General features: G+C 48.9%; 1 protein-coding gene across 6 annotated transcripts; it reads right to left on the bottom strand.

Moving 5' to 3' along the window:
- Positions 1 to 5,954: 5,954 nt before the first annotated feature.
- Cln8 (CLN8 transmembrane ER and ERGIC protein) lies at positions 5,955 to 22,527 on the bottom strand. 6 transcript variants are annotated; one of them, XM_031339177.1, is made up of 4 exons: positions 15,043 to 15,325; positions 12,938 to 13,086; positions 8,886 to 9,537; positions 5,955 to 7,548 (listed from the first exon to the last, which is right to left on the bottom strand). In XM_031339177.1, exons 3-4 carry the CDS (start codon positions 9,426 to 9,428, stop codon positions 7,225 to 7,227), a joined length of 867 nt encoding a protein of 288 aa, XP_031195037.1. In that variant the 5' UTR covers positions 9,429 to 9,537; positions 12,938 to 13,086; positions 15,043 to 15,325; the 3' UTR covers positions 5,955 to 7,224. The 6 variants fall into 6 exon arrangements, with proteins under 6 accessions (XP_031195037.1, XP_031195036.1, XP_031195040.1 ...); XM_031339176.1 differs by having other exon boundaries at positions 12,945 to 13,086; XM_031339180.1 differs by lacking the exons at positions 12,938 to 13,086; positions 15,043 to 15,325 and adding an exon at positions 22,221 to 22,527.
- Between the last annotated feature and the right edge of the window lie 88 nt (positions 22,528 to 22,615).

The following is a 22,615-nucleotide window of genomic DNA, read 5'->3' as shown; positions in this document are numbered from 1 at the left end:
TCAGCAGTCCTGGAGGAACCACAGCAGGCAACCCACACAGAGGACAGGACCCAGCAGTCCTGGAGGAAATCTAGGAAGGAAATGTCAGAGTATAATTAGATTAAAGAAAAGAAGAAGAAGCCTGGATTAGCCAGGCAGTGGTGATGCACGCTTTTAAATCCCAGCACTTGTGAGGCAGAGGCAGGAAGATCTCTGAGTTCAAGGCGGGCTTGGTCTACACAGCAAGTTCCTGGACAGCCAAGGGTATACAGAGAAAGAGGCTTGAGAAACAAACAAAACAAAATAAACAAACAAAAACAAAAATAGCCTGGACTCTGATCGAGTTACATGAGAAAATGTTTCTATAAGCACTGAGTATTGAGAGTAAAGGGGTACACAGAAGAGAAGAGCAGGCAGGAGAGGCTGAGGCAGGAGGATGCTTAAGCTCAGTTTGAGGCCAGCCTGGGAAATATTGGGAGACCCACCTCCAGAGCAAAAAGGGGGGGGGGACAAAAGGGGCGACAAAGAGAGAGGGGAGGCAGACAGAGAGAGTAAAGACAGAGAGAGACAGAGACAGAGAGACAGAGGAGGGAAAGAGAAAGAGAGGGAGGGAGGGAGGAGAGGAAGAAGGGAGGAGGAAGAGAAGACTGGGAAGGAGAAAGGCTTTAACATGTGACAGAATGCTAGAAACTGACAAACTGGAAGGGAAAAAAGTCAACTGAAAGTTTTTGATTTCTGTTTTTATTTTCCCAGTTTTTCTATTAAACAAACAAAAAGTCAGAAACAAAAGAAAATGAATCTGAGAAACATACTTTAAACTCAGAGCCCAACTCCGGAAACCACAACGGAGGATTCTGAGAGGTCAGGAATCCCATCCTGGAAGAGTTTCCACAGGGAGATAATTGTTCATATTGTAAATTCACAGCTTGTGGGGGCAGAGGGTGTGTGTGTGTGTGTGTGTGTGTGTGTGTGTAGAGCCTTACACTGCTCCTTCTGGGACGAGTGTTCTGGCTTGCATCCTCTGTTCCTGCCTGCCCCTGCAGATATGACTACACTAGGCAGAAAGGGACAGGAAATGGGGAGGCCCCCTGCTTTCGTGGCTCACCCTCCTACGGGAAGCAAAGCACGAGGTCTAGCTAGCCTCCGTGCTTGCTGGTCAGTTCCATGATGTGGGGACCCAGAGGCGACCAGGGATACAGGGAACCGAGACAGAGGGTCAACTGGTCAGGACTTGGGGGTGGCTGAGTCAAGCAAGAGCCCCAAATTAAGAAATGAAAGCCACATTTAGTAAATGAGGTTGTCCTGAGCAGCTTGGAGCTCCGGATTTGAGCCAGTCAATGCTAAGGAGAGCACACATGGGAGGAGCCCTCTGTCCGTCTCCGGCTCAGCAGCCAGCAGTCCCTCCTCTGTTTGGTATAGAAACAATGTTTCTGGATGGACCTAGTGTGGTGAGTTCCTCCGGAGAAGCTGCCCTGAGGTGAGCTATGCTTCCAGGAGTCTGGGTCACGCAGCCGTTTTGAAAACCAACACAGTGAATGCTGTGTGTGTGACACAGGACTGTAGCCAATTTTAAACCTTTGGCTTAGGGTATTTTTTGATGGAAAGACCTTGCATCTGTAAGTTTTAGTGATAACTAAGGGTTTCAACCTTGGGTTCACTTTTTAACTGTTTTTGACGGGTTTGGGGCTATTTGTCTACTGTAGTGAACTAACAGGAAACACGGGCCTCCAACAGACGAGAGTGTAACAATGAAGCCACCAAATATAAACAGTGGAGATAGATGTACAGGGCAAAGTGGGGGTGTGTGGGGGCGTTGTCTGAGTCGGAAACTAGAGTGCTCTGTGTCTGAGAGACAGCCAGAACTCAGGACTCCAAAGACAGGGTAGGGCTTAGCCCTCAGCACCCAGGGCTGAGGCTACACTGTGAGAAAAGTCACAACAGAGGTAGACCCACATGGAGTTATCAGAGAGAAGATAATAAAGGTTCCTTTCTTTAAAAAAAAAAAAAAAACCTGTATATGTAGGTATATACAAACCTACATATATATATATCAAAAAATTTGTATATATATATGTGTATATATATATATATACACATATATATATAAATTTGGGGTTTTACCAACGTTTATTCACTTTACATGGAGATCACAGACCCCCCTCCTCCCGCCCCACCCTTACAATTCCCCCTATCCGTTACCATCCCCCCTTCTCTTTAGAGAAGGGGAAACTCCCTTGGGTACCACCTTGCCCAGGGGCATCCAGTCCCAGCAGTTGGGGTTCCTTTTTTAACTATTATTTTTTATTTGTGACTCTATAGCTGGAGCCCAGGGACTAGTGTATACAATACAAACATTTAGCACTGAGCTATATCTCTAGCCCTAGACAATCAAACATTTGTAACAAAAATAAAAACTGTGCATAGTATATGCCAGTTTCTACAACGGAGGGTGAGGGTTCAAAAACAAAGGTACATTGAATTAATATCCTGTCTCATTAGAACGAAACAAAAATGTCGATACAGAGTTGACTTAAATGTATCAAGTATTCCTGACCATTGTGTCTTGTGTTGGTTTTCTGCTAGGTGAGTCTTATGGGGCCTGCTGACCTGAGCTCTTTGGCGGCTCTGGCTTCCTCCTGTAGTTGTAGGCCCCAGGATGGCCTGGGGGCCACAGACAGCCAGTGTAGAAGAAAGGTAAAGGTCAGGTGTGGCCTGAGGCAGGAAGCAGGCAGCCTGGTTCTCAGCCTGAAATAGAACCAACAGTCTCAATGCCTGGTATTCCATCCCAAGGGGCAAATTCCTGCCACATAACCATTTTTAGCTATGCCCAGCCAACATTCACACTGTATGAGCAACCCAGTGCCTTTTAGTTTGTAAAACACTCCATATATTTATCAAAAGAAATGTTTCCTATGCATCAGCTTTTTACTTTGTAAAACGCGTCCTATAGCTAACAGAAGGAATGTTTCTTATGTGTCAGTTTGTACAGCAGACTTTGTTTGTTTGTACAGGCTAACCGTGAAAGGAAAGGCTAGTCTCATAGATCCAGTACTGGCCACCTGTCTCTTCCCAGGGCCCTCCTGGCTGGCTTCCTGGCCTCCTACCCTGGCTTACCTTGTTGAATATGCCCTGGGCAAATGCTGTCTACCTCTGGGTTAGCATGTCTTCTACCAGGACCCCACTGGGAGATAGTGACACTCTCCATTAGTTGACTCACCCACGTACTTGCCAGTGGCAGGGCAGCCATCTCTGGAAATGGTCAGGGAACTGTAAAAGTTGCATCTGGTTCTTCCAGCCCCATGCTCTCAGAAATAAAACTCAGACTCAAAATATATTTACAAAATACCTTGGCCATATAGCTAGGCTCTTCTCTGACTAGAATCATAACTTAAAATTTATTTTAATCTATATTTTGCTGTTTGGCTGGTTACCTGTATTCAGGTACCATGGGTCAGTCTCCTCATGTCTTCCCAGGAGATCTCCTGCCTGGCTCTATCCCAGAATTCTTTCTGCCTCCTGGATATCCCACCTTCTATTTTTTGTTTAAGCCATAAGCCATAGGCCATAGGCTTTTTAATTGACAGGTGATATATCCATACAGTACACAAAATATTTCTCTCTACAAGGAACAAGAGACACCAGCCCTTTGTGGAGCACTTAATATCTTACTGACACGGGGTGTGGCAACACTCTTTTTGTACTAGCATTTGAATGTACTCCGCTAAGGTTATGTTGACATATTGCATCCATGGTGTGGGATAGGGAAGGGCCACCTCCCAGCCACCAGCTTCCCCAATCAGCGGCAGCCCCAGCCATAGAAAACACGTAAGTCACCATGTGTCCAGCCAGTGGTCCTTATAAAGGCCTCCAGGAAACTACTTTGGGCTTCCTGTGTCTTTTCAGCCCTTCTCTTCCTTAGATAGAGGCGTGCCTTTCTCCTGGGGGTCAAGAAACATTCTACACAGGAAGGGCTGGGCCTCTTCCTGACTGAAGCTGCCAGTACCTGACTTTGGACCTCCAGCCTACAAAACTAGAAATGGCTGGTCTCTGCTCTTCCTCTGGGACCCAGGCTCAGGTGTTGCCCCTACGGGATACAGGACTGAGACACTTCCCAGTTCCCATCAGGAAGGTCACCACAGGCTGTGTGAACAGGGACTTAGGAGCTCAGGATGGTATGGCCTCTTGCTAGCAGTGTTGCTGTGGAAGCCACAGGGCCTACTGTGGAGCTGTCTGTGGAAGGACTGCCATGTGGTCCACATGCCTCACAGGGCCTACTGAGGAGCTGTCTGTGGAAGGAGAGCCATGTGGCCCACATGCCTCACAGGGCCTACTGAGGAGCTGTCTGTGGAAGGAGAGCCATGTATGTGGCCCACATGCCTCACAGGGCCTACTGAGGAGCTGTCTGTGGAAGGAGAGCCATGTGGCCCACATGCCTCACAGAAGACAACAGCACACAGCCAGTCACTAGCTGTGCCGCGTCAAGTCCAGCGCTACTTTGCAGAGCCTATGGCATGCTCAGAGAAGAGTGAGCCCCGGTGCTAAATTAAAGGGGCAAGGGCAAGCCATCGATAAAAGATGGAGAAGGTACTGGGTTGTTTCCCATCAGTCAATGCCCCTGGCCCATCGCATTCTCTAATTTTGAAAACATGGGAACATGTAAATATCTACCTTGAGAGATAGGGAGAACTTTTTCGGTTTTCCACAACCAGTCATGTGGGAGAGCGTCTTCTCTACAGTGGCTGGAGACAGAAGCCAAGAATCTTGGCCAGTGTGGGCCACAGAGCAGGCCAGCCTAGGCTCGCATCAGTGAGCTCCTCAGTGTGTTCTGGACCATGTCCCTCTTCGAGACCTGTCTGGCAGGATAGTGGAGACCACAAAGGTGCTATAGCCAGTTGTTCTCAACATGTGGGTCACAACCTCTTTGATGGTCGGTCCACCCTTCCACAAGGGGTTGGAACACACGGGTATTTAATTCTGATAATAGCAAAATTACGGTTATGAAGTAGCAACGAAAGTAATTTCATGGTTGGGGATCACCACATGAGCAACTGTATTAAAAGGTCCTGGAGAGAGAGCCACTGCTCTAGGCAGTCAAAGTGGGGACCACTGCTCACTTCATCCCAGAGCCTTCTCATGGATACTCATCTCCAAGGTTCTGGAGAGAAGTGTGTGGAATGACCAGAAGTCACCTGAGCTATGGGAATGACACTCAGTTGACGCGTGTGAAGACAGAGGATGTAGCCTGAGGTCACGCTCCTAGCAGAGGCCAGAGAAAGTCAGATGAACTCCCCGTACTGGCTGGTTTTGTGTGTCAACTTGACACAAGCTGGAGTTATCACAGAGAAAGGAGCCTCCCTTGAGGAGATGCCTCCATGAGATCCAGCTGTAAGGCATTTTCTCAATCAGTGATCAAGGGCGTAGGGCCCCTGTGGGTGGTGCCATCCCTGGGCTGGAAGTCTTGGGTTCTATAAGAGAGCAGGCTGAGCAAGCCAGGGGAAGCAAGCCAGTAAAGAACATCCCTCCATGGCCTCTGCATCAGCTCCTGCTTCCTGACCTGCTTGAATTCCAGTCCTGACTTCCTTTGACGATCAACAGCAATGTGGAAGTATAAGCTGAATAAACCCTTTTCTCCCCACCTTGCTGCTGCTGCTTTTTTTTTTTTTCTTCAGTTTTTCAAGACAGGGTTTCTCTGTGTAGCCCTGGCTATCCTGGAACTCACTCTGTAGACCAGGCTGGCCTCGAACTCAGATATCCGCCTGCCTCTGCCTCCCAAGTGCTGGGATTAAAGGCATGTGCCACCACCGTCCGGCCCCACCTTGCTTCTTGGTCATGATGTTTGTGCAGGAATAGAAACCCTGACCAAGACACTCCCCAACCACATCCTCCTCCCATGAAGAACTGCCAACGTGTTCAGGACGTAACGTGTTCTCAGACACTCAGTGAACTTCAGGTCACATTATCAGACAGGGAGTGTGTTTGGGTTTTGGAAAGAGCTGTCACTTTATTAAACTTCTGCCCAGTTAAAAAAAATGCCAGGCTGGTGCCTCGACAAAGCAGGCGTGGAAGCTACAGGGTTTTCAGCTGATCATCTTGGGAACACAAAGTAACGGCTTCCTTAGACTGAAATAAATAGGCATCATACATCCTGATAAAGTTAAAGGGCTAACACTCAAAATATGCTGAGGCCGACGACCCATGGCACGCCTAAGTCACACATGATTTTCAAGAGCAACCACCATTTCTCAGGTGGTTTTGACAAACAAAACAAAAACAAAAACAAAAAAACTGTACTTTAATTATTCTCTGAGAAAGTTTTGGTGTCTGCCAATAGCATTGCTAGCCCACGTGTGGAGGTCTAACCCGCACACAGTGCAGCGAGCACACGTGCTCACGGTCACGTCAGACAAGCTACTTGCTCTGGGCCCTAGCGACTCAGGATGAGCATCTCTGAGTACAGGACCCCCCTCTCACAGCCTGGAGGGGAGAGACAGAGCAGAACCTGGCTAGGTTAGCCACTCTGGTTAACGAGAAATAGCTCAAAGATCGAGACACCTTATTCTGTCAATTAAGAAATATACCACTAAAAATTCTCATTTAAAAAAGAGGTTACTAGGTTGCTTGGGGGGTCTTGTTGTTGTTGTTTTTGAAGTACAAGATTTCACACCACCACCATGCCAGGAGAGGTGGGACAGACTCTTAGTAAGCCACCAACAAGAACCCCTTACCATAACTGTGTCCTTCCTCCTCTTGCCACTAGAGGGCAGTGCACTGCCACGGGCTCAAAAGTCCCCAGGCTAGTAAATAAATATCAGCAAATCACATTTTCTTAGGGTCAATTCATTGCAATGAAAAAGAACATGACTTCCAAATAAGGCACGTCCACACCCACACAGGGTCCTTCCTGATAAATCCTCTCGGGGATCCAGCCTGGCCTCCTCAGCGGCCTACACACCTGGCCGCCATAGCTCCTTCCCCAGCACTGCCTTGGCAGATAATGCTGTGGTTGGGGCTAGGCTGGAAGACTCAGAGGAAAGTCATGATGGCAAAGACCTCCAGCAGGCACGTCAAGGCCCCAGCAATACTTCATGGGTAGTTTAGAATTCACACTAAAGAACAAGTCAGTATTCACCTAGATGTAAACTCACTCATGTCCTCATCCATACGTAAAAAGTCACTTGTGGAGCTTGGCCCAACCCTGGACAGTTCCCAGTTGGCATCGTGGTCCACCCGGTCCCTGGGCGGCCACTACAGCCTCTTTTTCCGAGGCACCTGGCCATTGGTCCTTTCTTGCCTGCTGCCCTTGGTTTCCGCCTGTGCAAAGTTCCAATCCACAGGATTGAGAAGCTGCTGGGTCTTCTTGTGTGTCCAGTAAGGGTTAAGGATGACTGTGAGCAGGGCCAGCCCGAAAAGGAACAGGGCCCAGTGGGGCAGGTGCAGGCTGCTGGTGAGGGCGTCCCAGTGACAGAAGCACACCCACCACATGTGGTAGGTGAGGATCATTCGGCAGTGAAACATGTGGATCATTAGCCACTGGTTGACCTTCCAGAACAGGGAGTCTGACCAACCAGCCTGTGGACAGAGCAAAAGCCAAGTGTGAGTACGGGGAGAGGAAAGGCCTCCGTGCCTCTCATGCACCGCAAACGCAGCTCAGAGCAATAGGTTTCTCACACAGCGACCGCTCTCCTGGGCTCAACTCTGAAGGAAGGTGAAAGCTGGGGCCAGCACCTTCCTGCTCTAAAGGCAAAACTCCAATCTTTCTATCTTGAACTAGCACATGTCATAAGCAAACAGGTCCCGCTTATCTAGCGATAGCTCAGCATACACACCCTGGAGCTATTTGGATGGACTGTGTGAGCTGGTGGATAGCCCTTTCACCTGAGGGCCTTGGATGCAGGTTAAAACTAGGTGTAACACCACGCTGTGAGCACAGAAGTTCTGGCAGCTGTCGCTGAAGCTGAGAAGCACTTGATGCCCCGCCATGGATCAAGCCAAGCCTGGCTACCCCAGCTAGACCAGGCGTTTCCTGACGCCATCCCTTGGCTCCTCAGACAGCCAACCCCAGCACAGACGGGGCAGCTGCTCTCTCCCAGGATGAGAGTCTGCCCTATGTGAGCAGAATTTGGGAACTCAGTGGCTGGGGATGGGACCACTGGACCCAGTTTCCTGGAAGGTCAGGACGCTAAGGTATGACTATTGTCCTGGAGGCAGGGTACGGGGTCTGGGACAAGGCTCACCTCTTGGTGGACCAGGAACCAACTTCTGAATACAGTAAACAAAAGAAAAGAAAGTTCCTCTCATTCTGCTGTAAAGGTACATGATATATTCTAATAATCCCAACACAAGTCACTGGCTTAAGGGGTGGCTTGTATAGAATATCACAAATAGATCTCTACAGAATGTTTTGAGTATTGAAGTAAAAAAAAAATAATGCTTTCTGTGACATATAACACTAGTCACTTAGTCCTAAGAGCCACGAATCTTTCTTTTAACCCTAAGACTTAAATTTAAGAAGCTGAGTGTTGGGTGGTGGTGCACGCCTTTCATCCCAGCACTTGAATGGCAGAGGCAGGCGGATCTCTGGGAGTTTGAGGCCAGCCTTGTCTACAGAGCTAGTTTTGGGGTAGCCAACCAAGGATACACAAAGAAACCCTGTCTTGAAAAACCAAAACCAGCCAAGCAAGCAACCAAATAAATGGTCTTGAAAAACCAAAACCAACCAAGCAAGCAACCAAATAAATGATAAGAAGCTGAATTCAGCCAGGTCATGTCTTACTGCAACAGGTCCTAAGGCGGGTCCTAGTGTCATTCCAGCCAACGAAGCACTGTGTAAGGCACCCTGCTCTGCAGCACCACAACCCCCCGCCCCCACCCCCCCCCCCACACACAATCCTTCAGGATGCACTCACCTTCAGGAGCATCCAGGAAACACAGGTGAAGGGCGTGCTCATCTCCAGGAGCAACGTGGTCATGGCTAGATAGTGGCCAGCTCTGAGATTGATCGCTGAACCAAGGAACCCAAGGAAGGCAAAGAGGTGGTGGACAACCAGAAACAAGTCAAAGGTGCGGAAGAACAGATTGGACAGGTGAACAGCCACATTCTCAAAGAAGAAGAATCCGGTGGCCGTGGTGATGTGAAACCAGCACCAGTTCTGCTGCCCGAGAGCTTTGTCCGCGTAGAGCACGGGGTCTCCCAGCAGGGCCCACAGTCCTGCGGCTGTGCTCTGGACGCCGAAGACGGCACGCGTCGCAGCCAGGTTCCAGAAGACCTTCTCTTTGGCCGCCAGAGAGCGGTAGGTGGCATTCAGGGAGGATGAGAGTTGGTGGCAGACCACAAAGACGCCCACGTAGAAGACAAAGCCAGCCACCGCTAGAGTCGACCGAATCTTCCAGGAAGCGTAGTCCAGGTCAAAAATGCTCTCCGCCACGCCATGGTTGCTCACAGGAGTCATGGTCTTAAACTGGATGCCAGGAGTGTCCCAGGGGCCAACACGGAGCGGCTGGGCTTGACACCACTTTCAGCGAAGCTGTCTCTAGGAACTTCGGGTATCCATCCTCAATCTGAAGAAGAAAGAAAATCTACCCTGTGCTGACTCAGAAAGTGAGAAACACCCATGCAGTCTACCCACCCACTCCCGCCCACCCCCGACCCTCCTCCCACCACAGGACAAAGGAGAGCATGGAGAACACGGAGAGCATGTTCTGCTCTACTCTTTGCAGTCTAGTCTGGTTATAAACTACACAATCCAGAGGCTGATCGACGTTAGTTCCTCTGTGAGACTTTCATAGTGCTTCCAGAATAAGTCTGTGGGACCTATTGGTGTTTCAGCGTGACTCACTCACTTCCCTGGGCCCCAACCTCAAACTCTCCTCACCTTGATCCCTGCTCCAGCCCTTGAGCTCTGAGTTCAAATCTCTCTGCAGATGGCCTCCTGCCCCTGACCAGCTGCTACCTTAAATCCATTTGCTTGTGATGCCCTCACGTCTGTGGAGAAACACCAGGCACTGGGCCAAATGCTCTCATGGCGGGCTTCAAACAAACTCGCACTCCCTCTGGGACCAAGCCTGAGCTGCATTCTAGTACTGAGGCAGAGGGCTAGCCGGTCCGTCTTTATAACTCCACTGCCTGGTATGATGGCTGGCACAGAGTAAGCCCTCATGAAATACTTGTTGGATGCATGCACGGATTCTAAATTGTGCACGAACGGCAAAAGGTACCTCAACTGAACCCTACTGTGTCTGTGAAACCGTAAAAGCGAGGGTCTCGAGGCTGAAGGAAATTTTGAGACCTAATGAGACTTTCACTTCCAGAATCAGTGTCAGCTACAGAAAGCCAGTCCCATCGCAAGTGGAACCAACCCTGACCCTGCTTCCTCGGGGGCAGGGTGCTTCTCCACACCTGCTTTGTGGGTCAGAAGCACAGCATCACAGCCACTGCAGAGTAAATACCAGAGGCACCGCACCAGCTTCCCGTCTACACTAATCCATCCACTCTGCAGCCACAGAAACGACCAGAACACGTGGCTCGTGCTAAGCTTGAGTGCTAAGGCCCACGCCAAAGGACAAAGAACCAGTAGCCACTGCACTCCTAATTTGTCAGAGGACCTATAACCAAGGCCAACATCCGGGGAGCGCTGGTTTTCCCCTTACTTTAACATAGGACACAGCTGTGTGGGCACAGCTCTGATAACCCATGTATCCCCTGCAATCCTGGGAGCCCTGAGTCACCGTCCCCAATGTGTATTTCCAGGCACGTAGAAATATTCTCTGGAGATGACAACCTAGAGGTTGCTCTGTGCACAGCCTACACCTGTGGCTCACACCCCTGCTGGCACCAACACTCACTTATTTCACATCTCCAAGACTCCAAAGTTACTTACTCACGCAAAGCTGAACAAGTTCCCACCGGGCTGGGGTACCTGGCCTTGGCATGGCTCTGCATTCTCTTTTCTTTTTCTGAGAATGAAGCTCTGAATGTGTAATCCCCCCACCTAACTGAGTACTTTACACTTTGTAACTCAGGCATATTAATGTGCAGTCTAGGGCTAGGAGGGAAGGCAGATCTACCTTTTATTTATTTATTTATTTTTAAGATCTGGAGGAAAAAGGCCCCCATCTTGCATCTGCCCACTAGTCATGAGACTAGGAGCTAGTTCCCATTTCACTGTGATTGATTGCATCACTATACCAGGGGCCAAGATGGCTGCTCCCATGCAGCCTGGGCCTTGACTTGGGCGGACCCCCAACTCTGGAAATCTCTACCAGCTCCCTCCACTTTTCCTAAATCAAGGGACCTGAGTGCCGTCTCAACAAAGTTCTGGTTTAGTCAGAGTAGGAGGAAGCCCAGAGCATCAGGATCAGTGGATCAAAGATGAGCCAGCTGAGTGGATTCGCACAGCTTCACTGAGCACAGTGGCTGACCCCGGGAAAACAAGACAACAGAACGGGAAGCACCCACTTCCTCAGGCACACCCAGGCAGTCTGTTCTGTCTTCATCAGAGAGAGAATGGCTCCAAATCTTCAAGTTACCCTTTAGATCGAGGGCATCAAAATGAAGCACTGCACGTCTGCCAGTCACTGTACTGGCTGGTTTTGAGTCCACTTTACACAGGCTGGAGTTATCACAGAGAAAGGAGCCTCCCTTGAGGAAATGCCTCCATGAGATCCAGCTGTAAGGCATTTTCTCAATTACTGATCAAGGGTGGGAGGGCCCACTGTGGGTGGTGCCATCTCCGGGCTGGTAGTCTTGGCTTCTATAAGAAAGCAAGCTGAGCAAGCCAGGGGAAGCAAGCCAGTCAGAAACATCCCTCCATGGCCTCTGCATCAGCTCCTGCTTCCTGACCTGCCTGAGTTCCAGTCCTGACTTCCTTTGGTGATGAACAGCAATGTGGAAAATGTAAGCTGAATAAACCCTTTCCTGCCCAACTTGCTTCTTGGTCATGACGTTTTGGGCAGGAATAAGAAACCCTGGCTAGGACAGTCACTGACACTGACACAGACACAGCCGAACAGACCTCCTGGCCATCCCAGAACAGATGCCCAAATAGCTACAGAAGGGATGGATTGCATACCGGAACACACATCATACTCCAGCCTCTCTCATCACTTTCCCATGCTGGTTCTTTGCTTGGACCTCCTGCTGTGTGTTTCTACACAGCAACATTGCAAAGCCCTGGGCAGCATTTGAAACTAACAACACCAATCAGCATCCTTCATCGGGGGAGTGGGCAGCAAAGTCAACTTCCTCAGCCGAGAGAGTAACGGGCCATGTTCTGGCTATGGGCAGCCTGTCTGGTGTTGGCATCTAGCAGGCCTTTCCTCCCTGGAGTCCCGCAGAGCCCTGCTGGTCCCTCTCCAGTCACAGCTGTGCCCAGTAGGCAGACAAGCAGGACCAGCTCAGTTCTCCTTTTGCTCAGTTATTTCTGCTCCTTAAACTGACCACATCCCTCTCACACGAGAAAGGTACAAAAGGGGACACTGAGGTCTCCTGCACGCCCGCTTTACACCACACCCGACATGAGGACTTCATGCTGCTTACTGTGTAAAGCGCACCACACAGTGGCCTGGCACTGCGCCCTAATAACACCTCAGAGCCAACACTGGCCGCTAGGTTCTCCCAGCATCCTTCGGTCCCTACCTGTTATAGGTTCCTCCTGGTTGGCACACCCTACCCCCTACTCTAAATTTCTCTAGCTCAGGGGGTGGGCTGTCCTTCCCTATATAATCCAGCTAGCTGGGCTACACTGATCCTTTAGAGCCTCTCACACTCTCCCATTTTCCCACCCACTCTCCTCACGTGGCCGGCTCAGGGACATGTTCACTTTGGACTTTCCCAGATGCCTCTGCTTCTGGTTGTGTTCTCCCTCATATCTACAATAACTAAATCTCTCCATAACCAAACCTAGAGCAGCCATGGTTTCCTTTACTTAATTTTTTTTTCCCACTCAGCTATGAGACCCACCATTTACCGCTAATAGAGCACCCAGCAGCCTCACAATCTCCAGTCAGTTGTGGCCTCTGGGGCACTGTAAGTTTCCTTGATTTCTCTTCCCACAGAGGGGAACCATGGTCCAAAAGGCTGTGGATTCACCGCACTCACTGGTTCTGTGTCTTAAACGTAGAGAGCATGTTATTAAGGAATCAGAACAGGACCGAGTTGGATGTTGCAAGGAGGAACAGCAGGTTCAAGTCAGCCCCGTGTGTAGTAGATAAGAGTTGGATGAGCAGCCAGCTCCTGCCAGCTCTCCGGCTCACGTCAGCTCTCCGCGTAGCAGATAAGAATAAAGTACTATGTAATGATGTAACTAGAGAGTGACCGCTCCTTGTAGCTAATAAAAGCAGCGGGCAGGCAGAGACCTTGATGTTCCAACAGTGAAAATGGTGCTGTCCGGCTCTCCAACCATAGGACAACTGATTACAGCCCAGGACGAATCAAGTTAAGGGGATCTAGAGGAAAAAGCTGCCGCCTGAGACACACTGAGCGAGTGACAGACTGCAAGCATTGCCTGTGAGCCTCTCTGCCACATACTTCTGAATAAGGCACCCCACGTGTGTGTTGTGGACTGATGCTTGTCACTGCAGCGCTGAGCCTTGCCTGTGAGCCTCTCTGCCACCTGCTTCTGAGTCACCATGCCTATGTTGTGAACTGATGTTTGTCATGGTAGTGAATAAACCTTGAGATCAAACGGTTATCTGGATTCTGTCTCTCCTTCCCAGCCTTAAGCTGGGTGTGACTCGCACACTAACTCTCACATCTGGGCCCAATGCTCTTCTGGTTACTCATGGCAGATGCCCTCCTACACTGGCTGTCACTCTTTGTTGACATATCAATAGAGCATGCCATGGTATAGGCATGAGGATTCTCCTAATACTTTCAGAATCACACACAGGCGGCTGGCCAAAATATTTCCCATTGCCAAAAGAAATATATGCTTAACAAAACTGAAAAGAAAACCATAAGCCTGGAAATAGAGAACTGAAACCCGTTCCCCTCCGAGGGAGCCCCCAGCAATAAATACCACGAGTTTTCAGCACACGCCGAGTCAGCCTTTCTCTAGATAAAAACGTTTCCTTTTTATGAACGAAAAGGAATCAACACATGGCAGCTGCTTTCTCTGCCTTTGCCTTTAGCAACACAACGGTAATGCCCCTCACTAATCCTCTCTTAAGAGAGACATTACTGGGATCTATTTACCTATCCGGTATCCTTACAGGATTTCCCAGATTCTCACTATCCTAAAATAGTCTGTACTGAATAGCTCAGGGAAACTGTACAGAGAGAACTTTCACGGGGCCTCAAAGGGAGGTCCAGGTCTAGGAGCTTTGCTTCCATAACAAGGAGCACCTGGAGGCTAGGGCGGGTCTAACAGAGCCTTGGTGGCTGTAGAGGAATCTCACGTCTTCGGGACATCTGATGTTTCCTTAATCATGGCCTTTTCCAAATGCTCACACTCTTCCTGAAAAGTTTAAATAAAAAAAAATACAAAACAGGGACCGAGTCCAGTGTGCAGCTAGATTTCATACATAAACACGGTCAGAAAACAAATATCGATATCGACAGGAATTCAAACAGTACTTAAGAACTGCCCCCTACTCTCATTCCGACAGACTCTTAAAACCTTCTAAAAAACCTTAGGCACCCTCTTCTAAGGCAGCACCCTAGCCCCAGGACCTGTTACCTCCCATGGTGTACTGAGAGCTAGGTGTCCAGCCTATCCCCCCCTCCCCTTCACTAAGTACTGACCCCACCCAGTCCGACCTCGCGGAGATCTGGCCAACACCGCCTTTCACCCTCTGGTCCCATGATGATCCACACTCAAGTTCCCCATCTCCTGGCACTGTACCGACCTAGCCCAGCGTCCCGTCCTTCTTTGCCTCAAGTCTGGTCCATCACTTTGCTGCCCCACGTTCTCTTGAGCCCCAGGTCGACCTATCCAATCGGACCCAGTCAGGCTCGTCCACCCGCGCCCACACTGGCCCACGACCTAGACACCGAATGGAATGCTTCCTCCTCGGGTAGCCAGGCAATGGCAGCCTTGCTGCAGGCGGGTGCCCTCCAGGTCTCACCTGCATTCAGGTGAGCAAAAGGGGAGCGCCGCTTCTTGGCCCATCCGCTGCTCACACTCGCTGTCCCAGGAGCTCCTGGGCCGTAGACATACCTCGTGACAGGAGCCAGACAGGATACCGGCGGGTGGGTGGCACTGGAGACTACGATCCCACGGCCATCTATGTCCCCGCCTCAGCTGGGCACCCGGCTTTCAGGCCATCCCGCCCCTAGCGCTAGAGAAATCAGCCACGACAACGTCGCGCGCTGAGCAAACACTCCACTGCGCATGCGCACTGCTAAAGACAACAGCCCTAAGCCTCGCCTCCCTAGGACACTACCAAGGCAGGCTCGGGGGGTGAGGACCGTCCCATCCAGCGCCGCGGGGGCGCCTGGAGCGGGTTCGCAGCACGCTATGCTACATTTGACTATCGTGACTCAAGTTGGTTCTGAAACCTTGAAGAATGGTACGGAGGAGCCCGTGGGTCCTCAACTCCCCCTCCAACTGACCCTCCCCGATCCTCTGTGTGGACCTGCCACCAAGACCCTCCTACGTACACCCCTTCACTCCCAGTCCCTTCCCTCTTTCCTAAGTCCCTAAGGCCTCTGACATCAGAGCGCAGAGGTGAAACGCAAGCGCTTACGTTTCCTGGTTGGTACTACTCAATGTGGGGACAAGGCTTGGCGCTCCCGGCGACTACTTGGAGCCGATGTGCGTGCTCAGGCGGACAAAATGGAACGGACTTGCTACAGTAGCATTGTCTTCCAGGCGGTGGCAACTAGCTCTTGTCTGTCTGCACAAGTACAGTATGGGCATACGGTCCCTTAGGAAAAGGTGACTGATAGGCGAGTGCGGAGCTGCCTTGTGTTTATGCGAAGAGCTGAAGCTAGTTTAGAGCCAGCATTATGAGAAGGGCAAAGACCTCCCGTCCATGTACCTCCTAAACCACCTGGGGCAGGTAGGGTAGCAGTGAATGGAGTAGAATCGGTCCCCTTCTCTGAGCAGAGAGCCAGCACTTGGAGAGTCTGCATCCACCTAGCATGGCTGGAAAAACAGCCTGGCTCTGGTCTCAGCACTCCTTGTGCAATATCTTCTAGTCAGGTGCTTGCAATTGCCCAGCTCTTATCTAGACAGAGCAATTGCCCACCCTACCCTGGATTGCAGACAGGTGGCCACAGAACACAGCCCTCCCCAGAGCCTTTTATCATACCATCTTGTTAACTAGCAGGACAGCTAGTTTGAAAGACTCTGGAAGGAATAGAGTCCTGTACATTCCCACCTTCCTGGCTCTGATTTTGTCTCTGAACACCCAGGAATTGCAACATAGTTAACCAGGCCACCTGCAGACATACCTTTGAGAAACATCACACAAGATGGAAAAAATGATCAATGAGCCGTGACTTCAGCCCTATGCCCCCGTGTCTTGTGACAAGGGGTCCTTTGGAAATAACGGTCAACAATCATCTGTTTGCAGCAAATATTTTACACTGATATTCAAGTTTTGTTATTTTCCTGCGGTTTCATCAATATTTGGTGCACCCCAGAGTCCATGGTTGGCACCTTAATCTTTCCACTTGGCTAGTATGAGCAATAACATGGTTTCAAGACCACCTGAGCTGCCTGTGTCAAAATAACAAGAGAGATGTGGATGTGTGAGCATGGTTTGGTAATACTGACCTTTTGCCAGGAGAAGATAGGAAGGTCAGGGATTACAGCTTATCTTCAGGGTCAGGAGTTGATTTTAAGGCCAGCCTGGGTTAGACTGTTTACAAACAAACACATTTCCCATCTGACCTCTGTTCCTGCATCATCACCTTCAAGTCTCCACCCCCAGACACATCCTTCCATCTGGCCAGCCTGGCTGGATGTCTCCTCTAAGCTCTCCTTAAGCTTCCCTTGTGTCAGGTTCCCACACCACAGGGCTCACTCAGCCATCCAGATGTTACAGTTGCCTGTCCCAGGCACTACAGCAAAGCACTCCTAGACTGTTAGCCTCAAGGCAGTTAGTTGCCCTCTGTTACTGTGACATAGGCCATTTGGAGAAGGGAAATTAGAATGACTTTAATGGAGGTGGGGGGGGGCAATTTAACAATCATTTTCTGGTAGCAAAATGCACTCATTGCAATATTTCATTGTTTCTTCAAAAAGGCATTTCCTTCTACCATGCAAGTCCTAGATATTGATGTTCAGTGTGGCATACCCAGAAAGACACACAAATAAAATAATAAACAGATTTTTCCTTAAAAGGCATTAGCAGGTGGGTAATAAGAATTCTCTTGCCAGGAATTTGAAGGGAAGAAGGAGTGGGAGTGGGGTGATATATGTGAGAGGAAAGGGAGGGGAGAAATGGTCTAATTATTTTATCTCGAGAAAAAAAAGAAGGCATTTCTCCTACCTAATTCTTGCTTCTGGACTCAAACATGGCAGAGTTCTCAAAGGGTTGTGTCTCTGAGTGAGATAGGGAGAGAGATTCCCAAATTTGCACCCATGGAGTCATTTCCCAGAGATCAGTAATATTCATGGGAATAGGAGACACAGGCTCTTATATTTATCTAACCCATATTACCATATGGGTTAACAGCAAGCTCCTCTCCTCCTCCATCCACCATGTGTGCAATGTGCCTGGCTCTTGTCTTGTGGTGCAGAATAATGCACGCTGTCTCTAGGGAGAGACTGGCTATCAACCTGCACCTTACAGAGAAAATGCCCTTAAAAATAGAGAGGTGAAGAGGGGCCTGGTGGCACATGTGATTAAACCCAGCAGTTGGGAGGCAGAGGCAGGCAGATCTCAGAGGCAGGCAGATGTCAGAGAGTGTAAGGCAGGCCTGGTCTACAGAGAGAGTTCTGGGACAGCCAGGGCTGTTACACAAAGAAACAAAACAAAAGGGTATGTGAGGCAGAACAGAAAAGTGGAGGGAGATCGTGGGAAAATAAACAAGCCCTCATCCCAGAATCTGAATAAATTCACTGTAAAGTTTGCCTACAACATTCCTAGCAACATTCCTTTTTAATATCGATATTTCGAACAAGAATGAGCCATACTTGCAGGCCTAAGCAGGTTCCGGTTCCCTCTTCTCCCAGCCGTAGACCTAGAGTTTTCTGAGCATTTTAGACAGGATTATGAACTTTATTCACAGTCAAGCACTTGTCTTAACTCTCTATGTCTTGTACAGACAAGGTTTGTCCCCCTGCTTGTGACCCGTGTTCTTACTTGGTGGGGCTATAATCCTGTTCATTGTTCCTTAAAACCCACAGTATGAGTAGTATGAGTTCGTTTACTAAAAGAAAAGTAAGTTCTTAGTCTGGCTATGTGCTGTCTTTTTTGTAAGTGCTTGACTATTAACACCACAGCTTATGCCAGTGATATTTTTTTTTTCAGTAAGCTGCAACTTGGCTTTCCGCTGGCTTGCTCCAAAAGGCTTTTCTGTCTGTTGATATTCAGCAGCCCCGTCCCATTTGATGAGACCAGTGTTGAGCCCTTTTCCTTAATCTGCCTTGGTTCCAGTTCAAACATTTGCCCGAGAGTCTGTACTCAGTCTGTTCTTTCTGGGTTTGCCTGTATGTATGTCTGTATACGACATAAATGCAGTACCTGAGGAGGCTGGAAGAAAGTGTTGGAACTGGAGTTACAGTCACGAGCTACCACGTGGGTGCCGAGAATGAGACCCAGGTCACCTGGAATAGCAGTCACTATTCCTAATCACCGAGGCCCTGTTATCTGTGTAATCACTGGGACAAGCCTCCTGGCACCTGGTATCAGATGGACCCTTAGCACTGTTGAGACCGGGGTTTACAATGCGTCAAAGGAGCAGCAACGAACTCCTCTCTGCACTTGGGTGTTCCTAGTGGCATATCCCAACCTAATTCCCAGCAAGATTCTGTTATGCTCTCTAAGTCCTGGCCTCAGGCCAGTTTTAGCAAGAATCCTATCAAGTTGGTAAAAAAAAAAAAAAAAAAAAATCCATTCTTGCTTGCAGATGAAGTTTGTGCAAAACGGCAGCTTTATTATCTTTTGGCTTGTCCCCAGAGAGAAGCCTCTTTAAAAAAAAAAAAAAAAAGATTTGTTTTATGTATGTGAGTATACCATTGCTGTCTTCAGACACACCAGAAGAGGGCATCAGATCTCATTACAGATGGTTGTGAGCCACCATGTGGTTGCTGGGAATTGAACTCAGGACTTCTGGAAGAGCAGACGCTGCTCTTAACCACTGAGCCATCTCTCCAGCCCTAAGAAGCCTCTTATAACAAGGTCAATGTCCTAACCTAGGTGTTTATTTCTGCCCCCTTCACACACACACCCTGTTCCCACTGAGTTCATTTTCACTGAATTCAACTTGAGTTCATTCTTGTCCTTGCTATAGAACCCCCACTACAGGGTACAACTCCTCCCACAACAGGCCTCTGGGGAAAGCCTGATTGATAGTTCCTATTTTTTTCCCCTTTGACTATTGCAAAATTAAAGTTCCTTAAAAAACAAAAAACAGGCGGGCAGTGGTGGCACACGCCTTTAATCCCAGCACTTGGGAGACAGAGGCAGGCGGATTACTGAGTTCGAGGTCAGCCTGCTTTACAGAGAGTTCCAGGACAGAGAAACCCTGTCTCAAAAAACAAACAAACAAACAAAGCAGGCCGTAGGGAAGCCTTCCTGCTGATATGAACTTACACCACGTCCTAAAACCATATCTTAACCTAAATGCTTATCTTCTGGAAACCTGATGAGTTTGGAGCTCGGAGGCCCAGTGCCTGCTGGGAGTGCCTGCAGCCAGGAATGGACCTTTGGGCAGGGAATTACCGGTAAGGTGACCTTGTACCAGAGCCTTCCTGAGCCAAACCTGTGATTAGAGTGTTATTGGTGTCTGCATTGAGAGCAGATCTCATGACCCCAAATGCTTTGCCCGCTGAATGTCGGCCACATGGCATAGGCAGGGCTCATTGGGAAGGGAGAAGTTAATGGTTATAATCATCTTAAGTCTTAGTGGGCCAAAGATATGGCCCTGGCAGTCAGCTTCAAGTACCCTGACAGTGACATGGGCACCCATGGAGCTCTCGTCTGCGTGATTTAGTCTTGTGGGGACTTGTGTCCATATCTAGGGGCTTTTCTTGGTTTCCACAGCTTGGGAGGTAGGGTGATGAGGAGGTTCTAGTCCCTGGAAGTGGAAAAGCACCAGTGGTCCTACAGTGCCAAGTCAATCCACAACAGAAATGATCAGCATGGGATGTCACCAGTGGGAGGATAAAAAATACCACACCCAGCAAGAACAAACACCCGTGGCTTAACACTACGACATTTAATAGGCAGTGCTGTTTTAGTAGGAATCATGGGGTGGGTGTGTCGTTTCCAAAGGGAAGCATTAGTGGAGGGCACTGTGCTCCAGTAGGAACTGTCAGGGGAAAACACCATGCTTCAGTGTGACCCATTAGTAAGGGTATGCTGTAATCTAGGAAGAAACTAGGAAGAAGGGGGCTCCTCTGCAGCAGGCTTTCCACTGCCCCACAAAGGTCTGTGCGATACTTCCAGGGAGGATGCTCACCAGGGCTGGAACTCAGGCAGCATGGGGGAGGGGGAGTGGCTTTGTTACCCCCGTGTATGTGTGTCTGTGTATATGTGTGTGTGTGTGTGTGTGTTTACACTCTTATAAATTGTACATGTGTAAGTCAGAGGACAACATGAGAGTGTCCTTCAGCTGCCTCCTCCTTGTATTTGAAACTGGTCCTCCTTGGCCTGAAAGTCTGCTACCTAGGCCAGGCTAGCTGGCCAGTGAGTGGATCATCCCCCTGTCTGCGCCCCATGTCTTTATTGTTGAGATTATGGGCTATCCATCCCCATATGGGGTTTTTAATATGGATGCTAGGGATCCAGACTCAGTACACATATTTGTAAGACAATTCTTCACCCAGACCTAGAGGGGTTCAGGCCAGATTTTTCCTTCTTTTCTTATCTTTGATTTTCTTCTTCTTCTCTTCACCAACCTTTTCCTCCTCTTTTCCTCCTCTCCCTTTTCCCCTCCACCCATGATGCTGGGGATCTAGTTAACTCTTTTTGATGCTAGGCAAACACAAACACCCTCAGCCATGTTTCCAGCCACAAAAACAAAAACAAAAACACATTATTTTCTTTTCCAGAGACAGGGTTTCACTATGTTGCCCAGGCTGGCTTCAAACTCCTGATCTCCATAAATCTTCCTAAATCTTTCTGCCTCTACCTCCAGAGTGGCTGTGATGGCAGGAACATTGCAAACAGTATCAGACTTAGAACAACTTCATTTTAATAGCAGCACATAACCACCTTGATTTACTTTTTGTTTCAGTTACTATTTTAGAAGCAATTTAACAGACTCAAAGCTTTCCTCCTCTGCCAACACTGTACTGTACTGTGACACGAATCAAATCTAAGGCCATATAAAAATATTTAGTAAATGATGATATAATAACTCTACTGTTTTAAAAGTTAGATACACTGTGATAAAGTAGGCAAGTACAAGAAACAGTGACAGGGACCCCCCAAAAATTGGTTCGCTAGAGGTAATACTATAACAACGTAGATGGAAATACGGTAGCTAGGATATGTACCAACTGTTTAAAGGCAACCTGAAAATAAAACTCAAATGAACAGTGCTTGGGAGTAGGCTTGACTTGGCTTCTCATTCCATCTGCAGTGTCAACAGAAGAGCTCTGACCCCAGGCCTGTTTTCCCTCATCCTTCCCCAATCTTTTAACAGCCCATCCATATACTCAGGGTAATCTAAATTCTAAAGAAAGTGGTGTCTACAACACATAACAGCCTGCTCACCCGTAAAGACAGACTTACAAAAAGATAATATGTCTAAATGGAAAAATAGAGACGCCAGCTCAGGAGGTGTGAGTCAACTCAGCTTTCAAGGAAAAAGACAGGAGGATTCTAATGAGAGGAAAGAAGGCTCCGAGGGTCAAGGTTGCATAGAATAGCTGCACTTTCCCACATGGAGTCCCCAAAAGAACACCTGGTGTCTTAGCTAACCTCTCCAACGCCCCACCTAGACAGGCTTTGGGATGGAGAAAAACATACTTCCGTGTCAAGACTGGACTTGAATAAACTCCCTTCCTTCCACCAAAGTATTTCCAGGTTTTTCCATAAGGCAGTGGGCAGAGGGAAACCTCAGGCTTCTCCTAACAAGAGCCCACTGCTTCTTCTATTTGATAGTTGCCCAAACAAAAACTCACCTAAATGTTTTCTTTCCGGTTTTTCATCACAGGAGCTTAGCCTTGCCTCCAGATTCGTAACTTGGGAGTCAAATTGCGAAGAGCTGAATCAAAGCTGGACAGGTCAGCCAGGAAACACGACTTTAACCAATCCCCAAAGTGGTGAAGGGACAAGGCTCCAAATATCCTGCCAGCCACCAGGAATCAGAGCCTTTCCTGTGTTCTCTGGAGGCTGACCGAACGAACGGGGCAGGCAAGGCGATTTTAATAAATGACTTCGTAGGCAGGGCTTCCTCAGGAATGATGCCTAAGTCATCCTCCTTGAGCAGGCATCCCAGGATGCCTAAGAGGAAGCAGCCCTGTTACCAAGGGATGTAATCATCGAGCTGGTCATCGCGCCCGCCTCTTCTGCCCCC

Source organism: Mastomys coucha, unplaced genomic scaffold (assembly GCF_008632895.1).
Source record: "Mastomys coucha isolate ucsf_1 unplaced genomic scaffold, UCSF_Mcou_1 pScaffold22, whole genome shotgun sequence".
NCBI lineage: Eukaryota > Metazoa > Chordata > Mammalia > Rodentia > Muridae > Mastomys > Mastomys coucha.
This window is presented reverse-complemented; position numbering and strand designations above follow the sequence as displayed.